General features: G+C 34.0%; 2 protein-coding genes across 3 annotated transcripts; one reads left to right on the top strand and one right to left on the bottom strand.

Annotated features, from left to right (window-relative positions):
* Positions 1-503: 503 nt before the first annotated feature.
* LOC115724950 (uncharacterized) lies at positions 504-3,883 on the top strand. Of its 2 annotated transcripts, none has more exons than XM_030654333.2 (6): positions 504-801; positions 1,159-2,142; positions 2,348-2,521; positions 3,051-3,193; positions 3,290-3,400; positions 3,554-3,883. In XM_030654333.2, exons 1-6 carry the CDS (start codon positions 679-681, stop codon positions 3,633-3,635), a joined length of 1,617 nt encoding a protein of 538 aa, XP_030510193.1. In that variant the 5' UTR covers positions 504-678; the 3' UTR covers positions 3,636-3,883. The 2 variants fall into 2 exon arrangements, with proteins under 2 accessions (XP_030510193.1, XP_060973043.1); XM_061117060.1 differs by having other exon boundaries at positions 550-801; positions 2,333-2,521.
* Positions 3,884-4,088: 205 nt separating this feature from the next.
* LOC115724949 (uncharacterized) lies at positions 4,089-6,565 on the bottom strand. Its single transcript, XM_030654332.2, has 5 exons — positions 5,884-6,565; positions 4,929-5,780; positions 4,763-4,842; positions 4,594-4,665; positions 4,089-4,477 (listed from the first exon to the last, which is right to left on the bottom strand). Exons 1-5 carry the CDS (start codon positions 6,370-6,372, stop codon positions 4,249-4,251), a joined length of 1,722 nt encoding a protein of 573 aa, XP_030510192.1. The 5' UTR covers positions 6,373-6,565; the 3' UTR covers positions 4,089-4,248.
* Between the last annotated feature and the right edge of the window lie 1,142 nt (positions 6,566-7,707).

Here is a 7,707-nt window from a genome sequence, read left to right as displayed (position 1 = left end):
GCTCTGTACAGCTGAAGGCTTAGTGCATGTGGTATTTTTGTAAATATTTGTATGTGGACTGTATAAATGTTTAATGGGTACCAAAAGTATTTTTGTAATTTTTTCCTTTTTTGTATTTTTTTGTTTTTTTCCCTTAATTATTCCACTAAATGGTATTATTAATAAAAAAAAAAAATAACAATTTATAAATTCGAACAAATCACACCGACATTCTTTAATTTATATAGAAGCAAATCCTAATATTTAATCTACATTAACATAACTTGACACTATAAACAAATGATTAAATTCTTTACTTCTAACCAATACATTTTTTTTCCAATTAAAAGAATAATAATTTAGATTGTGAACCGATTTTGTCCCCATTAAAAAATGCATTTTTTTTTTCAAAATAAATAAAAAAAGAAAGAATATCAATAATAAATCCAAAGCCCCTAGTAATTTTTTTTTGTTTGTAATAATATTATTTTAATTTATGGATATGAAAGAATGTAACAGTTTTGAATTTATTTATTTATTCTGTTTAATTATTATATCATATATTATTATTAAAAATAGTAAAGAGGTTTCGAGTTTGGGATTGTGTCCTAGTTCCTTTTCAGTTCTCTTCTCAGTTATCTTCTTCTTCTTCTTCCTTTTCTCTTACTGAATCTCTCCAAGTAAGCTATTTTCTCTCAAATGGGTTCCAGCAGCAGTCGATTGGGATCCGGTTCATCTCGTCCCCGACTCAGTGGTTCATCGAATCGCTCCAGACTCTCTTCCTTAATTTGCGGTGGCTCGTCTTCTCGCGCTACGTATGAGGTACTCTACTCTCTTCTTTCCTCTACTAAATTAATATTTTGCTTCTATTTGTTCAAATTCAGTGTCAGTGTGACCATTTCTCATATTTCTGTCCTATTCTTACTTTTATGGCTTCTCAGATATATTTGGGTCTTCAAATTCAATCAAGAGAGCGATTTCATTTCTCAGCTTGAATTTATTATGATTATGAGTATAATTAAGTTTTTGTTTTTCTTTCATTTTCTTTTAACCCAGAAAATCCCACTTTAATTTTTTATTGTTTGGATTTCAGAACTTTCTTGATTGTTTTTAGTTTTGTTACATGGGTTTTGAGCTCCTTTAGTTGCTGAAGTGCCAAGATAATTTTTTTTCCTGTAGATGGAAGATCATTCAGCTGATTGTGTAGTTAAATCTTCAGGACATAGTTCACAAATCCATGGAGTTCATAACTCCAGGGTTGAATCTTCGTTTTCTGCTAGAACAGGAACAGGGTTAACTAGTACAAGTACTGAAACTGCTTTAGTCATGGCTGATCGCTCTTCTGAAGATGGCTTGAGAAGATTTGGAACTAATCGCCATGGTTCTACATACTTGTCTGATTGTAAGGAGCTAATTTCACCTCGTCAGGTGAGTGCTGATTGTAGTCATGATGATTCTTCTAGGGATAGTGCTACTACTACTACTACTACTACATCTAGTACTTTGTTTAAAGAACAACAATCTTCAGACACACTCTCTGTGAATGTTTCGGCTAACTCAAATGCAGTCAATGGAATTGATAGTTCAGTCTCAGTTCATAATGGTGTATCTCGGACCAATTCTGATGTTATGCGTGGTGCAAGCAGTTCATCTTCTCAGGGTGGTGGCAGTGCACGTTTTGATGTTTTGCCTTTTGAGAATCATGAGGATGAAGTTAGTCCTAGTTCTGTTCGACTTTCCTCTCCGCCAGCAACTTTTCACTCATTTGGAAATGAACCCCTTGGAGAAGTACCTTCGGATTTAGGATTCCTTGTCTCAAACAGGGAAAGGGCCCGAACCGATAGCGGTGTACTTCAAGTGGATGTAGTGAGTATTTCTTCCAATATGCTGTCTAATAGTAGTCCTAACACAAGTAACCGTGAGGCCAGAAGGAATAGTAGAAGACTATTTTGGGATGCATTTTCCAGACGCAGTTCTAGAAGGCATATTGATTCTCCAACCATTCTATTTTCCATGGATGATAGTGAGGACCTAGGATCTCATGACAGGTGGTTACTGGGTTTCAGTGGTGACTTTTTTGATGATGGGAATGGAGCTGATTCTGGATACCTGGGTAGTAGGATTCCATATTCAAGTGAACGTCACCGGTACTCAAGATCCGAGGTGAAAACAACATTTTAAGAACATTTTAAAGATAGCTTTACCAATTCCACTCCAATCTGTTTTTTCATTTGATAACACTGTCACCCGTTTATGTTTTACACTAGTATCCCATCTCGGTGTGCTGGCTACCGATTTTTTTTTTTAAAAAAAATTAAATAGAATTTTTGTAATATTTTATGAACTGCTTCAGCCTAATTGCTTCCAGGCATTGGAAAGACTACGTGGTGGTATTGACGAAAATGGTCGGCGGAATGCTTTTTGCCCATCAGGACTCCATCCTGATGGTACTTGCTCATGTGAGTCTTTATTGTTGAATGAAGAGTCTACTACTCGTGCAAGTATATCTAGAATTGTCATGCTGGCTGAGGCTTTATTTGAGGTATGTACCTTCTCTTCTCATACAGGCTGCTCTGTCTTTTTTTCTGTGAATGTTGAGTTCCACTTATCTTGTTCTCATTTAATTTCTTGCTCATGGAGATGGTCATAGAAACTGTTTTATCCTTTAGTATGAATTTTCTTCAAAGCAATCTCAAATCTTTTTATCCTTTATGGGGGGCTAATGGCAACAACTTGTCTGATCCTTATCTTCCAAAATGATCTTTCTTTTAAATTTATGCCATGTAACTTTTATTCCTTTTTTTTTTGTACTGTATCATGCATGGTAAATCTCAAGATTTTGTATTTCTGGTAAAATCTGTATCCCTATTAATTGTCTGATCTTTTATAACTTTTGTTTTAGCTTCTGCTTTTAATTAAGCAATTGTCTCCTTTCAACTCTTGCACAGCTTGTTGTTATACAGTTCCTTCTTGACTTATTCATCATAACAATTGAGATAGTTATGTTGTCTTGCATATATGGACCTCCACTACTTGGTCACTTAAAATCTCATCATAATCTTTGGCTTTAGGTTTTGGATGAAATTCACCGGCAGCCCGTCTCACTTTCCCTATCTATGGTCTCAAGTCCTGCCCCAGAATCAGTTGTTGATTCATTTCCTCTTAGAATCCACTCAAAGAACAACAAGGCCAAGGGTGGAGATGATGTTTCCGAGTAAGTTTCTCCCAATCCAATTTATGCACCGAAATATGAAAGCGAACAGTGTAACTTTGTATGTATTTGATCAAGCTAATTTTAAACTATCAACAGGTGCTATATTTGCCTTGCTGAGTACGAAGAAGGGGACCAAGTTCGAGTCCTTCCATGCCACCATGAATACCACATGTCATGTGTGGATAAGTGGCTAAAAGAGATTCATGGGTACTGTCATGATCTATAATTTTATATCAACAACTTGCTTGCTTGTTTCATCCCCCCTAAATGATTTTTTTGCTGAAATGTCATGTGTTTTTTAGCTTTCTTAACCATTATTATATTTCTTTTGAAAACATTTCTTGGCTTTGTTTTTTGCAGAGTATGTCCACTCTGTCGGGGTGATGTTCGTGAAGGTCTCACAGAGTGTTCTGTCTCTAACTCGGAGATACCTTCTGTCTAACATAAAACTGTATATATTAAAGTAAAGATTTCATCTTTGTAAATAAAAATGATAAGTTTTTTTTTTTCTCATAAAAAATGTTGTAATGTTTTTTTTTTTTTTCATGAAATATTCTTTCTGTGTCTGAAATCGATGCCATGTAATGTTTTTTATTTAGCATCTTTTCACCATGATGCGGTTTTGCTCTACTTTTTGTATTAAACTTTAGAAATAATGGCATTTTGCTGGATCCACACGTTATTCTTCTACCTTTTAAACCTTTTTCCTTCTTTTATTTTGAACAAAAAGGCCACTCAAATCTGAATAATTTATTATGAAAAAATTCAAAAGTGATGCTTTTGGAGGAAATGTTTACCTTTTAGTTTGTCTTTTTCTATAATAATAATACATTACTGTTATATGACTGTTAAACCCACCCAACAATGGAAACTTTTTCCAAAGAATTATTGATTGTTTTGGAGAAAAGGGCAATATTCTGATTCATATTATATAACAGCTCAATTACAAATCAAACACAAAAAGTGTCTGTTATATATATTGAAGAACCCAATTACAAATCATGCTCTTCCAATCCAAAATATATAAAAACAATACACAAAAGTCACACTGAATTTTAACCACCATGCCTTGGTGACCAAAATGGGTTATGGTTCTGATGAGTAGCAAAGAGATTGGGGTGGCAGTTCTCATCATCGTTGTCATCGAAAGTCGTCCATCGTTTCGAGTTGTTGCTGTGTTTCTCTCTTGCTGCACTTCTCATGTTCTCCATCTCTCCAACATGATCTTTGAACTCTTTCTTCACCACATCCAAAACAACATCTCCATATCTGTCACACCATGACCTTAACATAGCAAAAAAAGAAAACTGATTAATTTTGTACATCACTCAATACATTTTTTACAATTCATATAAGAAAAATGAATCAAAAACATAAAGAATATATAGAATCTGCTTTACTTGGGGAAAAAGTTCTTGAGCTCAGCCTTGTCTACTGGAAGCTTGGTAGAAATTGCTTCAATTTGATCATTCCTAAAGAAAAGAACAAGAACCAAATCAGAATGAAAAACAATGAAAAGGAAAAACAGAAAAGATAGCACAAACAGGTAAGGTGATTGAGAAAACATACGAGAATTGGAGATTAGGATTTGTAGTTGAAAGCTCAGTTTGAATTCTGGAGAGCTCTTTCTTTATCTTATCCCCTAAAACCTTCAAATTCAAACATCACCCAAGTTCAGTTTCAACTCAATCTCTAATATACAATTTCATGAATTCAGAATGATTGATTTAGTTACCTTGTCAATGAAGAAATCTGATGGTGAACCATCCTTATGTAGCTTCTTTTTAATTAGCTTGGTGTCTGGCCCTTCTCCAATGGGACTGGCTACTAGATGGTTTGAGTAAACCTCAGAGTCAGATCTTTCATTAAGAGGTAGTGGAGCTGTCTCATCCTCTGAATCATTCTTACTCCATTTCTTGAATCCATCAAAACCCCAATGCTTTTTTGCAGATTTTGTGGGTGTTTCAATGTTATTAGGACGCCCACGATCACCGCCGCTGCAGCCGCCACTGCTTCCACTGCCATGCCCCTCTCTCTGTTCTTTCTGAAACAGAGACTTAAATGGTTTTCTCTTTGCCTTTTCTGTGCTAACAGTTTCCCTAACCGGCTCTGGCGGGAGGCTTCCTGGCATGAGAATTGTGCTCGTTTCATTTTCTTTACTCTGCAAATGGCTATCCCAAAGTGGGTTTTCTCCAAATTTTCCCAATTCATGATTTGAGAAGGCAGAGGCAGAGAGTTTTGATTCCTCCAAATCGAATATGCTCTTCTCTTCTTTGTGTTTCCCTGGTTTGTAAGAAGAAACAAAACCCAAAACTGAGGCTGCTCCTTTCATCTGCTTCTTTGCTGAGCTTTGCTTTGATTTGCTCTTCGAATTAGAACTCTCTTTGTTTAGCAAACAGTTTTCATCTTTCAAGTCAATAACTGACCATTCCTCTTCAGAACTATGCTCTTTGGGATCTCTTGGTGTGGCCCCAACAATTACATCTTTGGCCTCAATTTCAGCACCTTGCACTGCCAATCTTTGTAATAATGGCCTCTTTGAAGAGTGGTACTCCTCTGAAGATATACATTTAGCATACAAGAGCTCCTAAAAAAAGAAAGAAAATCAGGCAAAGATTCAGATTTGAACAGAATTCTAAAATCACTTATTACTACAACCACTTCCCAAAACAAACCCAGATGAGACTTACTTGCAAAAACAGCAATTTATCTCTTAAAATTACTGTTTGCTCTTGTTCAGCTGGAGAAGCTATAAGGGTATCGAGCAAATGGGTTCGAAAAGCAGAAACCTCAGTTTCAGCCAGAATCCCTTCTTTATGAAGCCCCATCAAGTTGAGCATTTGGTGGAAAGAGTCCTGCTGCCATTTTAGATTATCAGATTGCAACTTCGACAGCTTCTGCTCGGCCGCTTGCAGCCGCTTTTTCTTGAAGTTGAAAGGGAGAATGGTCTTGCATAAGGAGGTGATGGAGTCGTGGAGAGAAGAGTAATATGTGGGTGTGTAAGAGTACACCATTTTTGATCTCTTTGATTCTGATTTTGAGTTGGTAATTTTAGCTGAAAAAGATTGAATTTTTTCTGAAATCCCAGATCTTTTCTTCCTTGAACTTTTCTGGGTATTTTGTGTTTGAATCAGAATGAGTTCTTTTTCGATTTCTTCCTCTATAGTGATGAGCTTCATGGACAGTGTAGGAGTTACCTTTTCATATTTTGAATCTTAGCTTTAGGGTGCTCTAAAACGGTCACATAAGAAAAAAACTAGCCGTTGCATTGAGCCTTAAGAATGCGTTTTATTGGTGCCAAAACGAAACGATGTCGTTTCGGTTCTTTTGTCAATATCAATAAAGCATCCTTTCCATTAATTTTGTTTTTGGAGAGAATTTTTATTTATTTGTTTATTTTTGAAAATTTAATTCTTATTTTCGTAAAAAACACATTTTATTTTATTTAATATTATGATTTTTACAATGTATACTATTTTTTTTTTTGTTTTTTTATGTAGCACGGGAATATTTATATGTATAATGTATTTATTTTATAGTAGGTATTGTGTATTTTATAAAAAAATTTGTGTGGCATTTTTGATAATATATGTCACTTGAAGAACATTTTTTATTATATTAAATAATTTAAAAGTTTATGATTTGATAGTTACTGTCACGTTTGTGACAGTTTTCTTTATCATTGAAAATAATGATGAAAAGTTGATCAAAACTCTCTATTACAAGTTTTGGTTTTTTTATTTGTAGTTTTTTTTTTTTTTTTTTAAGAAAGGATATCTCACATTAAATTAAATCAGCTAGGAGTACTAATAAATTTAGGACAAGCACCTGTCCACAAATCAACCCCAACGGAACTAGTAACAGACTTTGCTAGTGCGTGGGCCACACCATTCGCAACACGTGGAATGGCACTACAAGAACCACCACCAATAGTTTTTTTTTATTTGTAGTTTTTTTTTTTGGAAATGGTCTTTTTTTTTATTTGTAGTTATAATAGTTTTTTATTTATTTATTTTTCATTCATATTGCCATTCTCTCTTTCTTATTAATCTTTTTCTTCCTTTTTTCTTTTCTTTTTAATTATTTTTTTTGTATAAAAATCCACACATTTCTAGTGTTAGTTTTTATTTTTCTCCCTTTATATCTTCCATTTTTGTTTCAGTTTCTTCTTCTTCTTCTTTTTTGTTTCTCTTATTTTTATTAGTCAATTAGCAATAGATAAGAAATATTTTAAAGAAAACTTTCATAACCCTACATCTTCTATAGCTTCGAAAATGAAATCAATTGTTCATTCTCTAAAAAAGAGAAACTCAAAACATTTGAAATCAATCATTGAAGATTTAAACTCTGATTTCGAACTTGATGTGCTGAAGGTACTTATGTTATTTTTCAGTTGTTTTAGGTTTTTTTTTTTTTCCTTTTTTGCTGTAGATGTTCTGAGTTTTTTTTCTTTCATCTATGTCTTTTGCTCATTTTAATTTATTTGTTGCTGTTATGTATTTCTTATTTTTTGT

This window comes from Cannabis sativa, chromosome 6 (assembly GCF_029168945.1).
Source record: "Cannabis sativa cultivar Pink pepper isolate KNU-18-1 chromosome 6, ASM2916894v1, whole genome shotgun sequence".
NCBI lineage: Eukaryota > Viridiplantae > Streptophyta > Magnoliopsida > Rosales > Cannabaceae > Cannabis > Cannabis sativa.
The sequence above is the reverse complement of the archived record's forward strand: the minus strand, read 5'-3'. Positions and strand labels throughout refer to the sequence as shown.

Coding starts and splice junctions, on each gene's coding strand:
- LOC115724950 (XM_061117060.1), top strand. CDS start 679: ATGGGTTCCAGCAGCAGTCGATTGGGATCCGGTTCATCTCGTCCCCGA. Junction 2,522..3,050: donor TGGCTGAGGCTTTATTTGAG/GTATGTACCTTC, acceptor CTTTGGCTTTAG/GTTTTGGATGAAATTCACCG. Junction 3,401..3,553: donor TGGCTAAAAGAGATTCATGG/GTACTGTCATGA, acceptor TGTTTTTTGCAG/AGTATGTCCACTCTGTCGGG.
- LOC115724949 (XM_030654332.2), bottom strand. CDS start 6,372: ATGAAGCTCATCACTATAGAGGAAGAAATCGAAAAAGAACTCATTCTG. Junction 4,843..4,928: donor CAGATTTCTTCATTGACAAG/GTAACTAAATCA, acceptor TTGAATTTGAAG/GTTTTAGGGGATAAGATAAA. Junction 4,666..4,762: donor AATCCTAATCTCCAATTCTC/GTATGTTTTCTC, acceptor TCTTTTCTTTAG/GAATGATCAAATTGAAGCAA.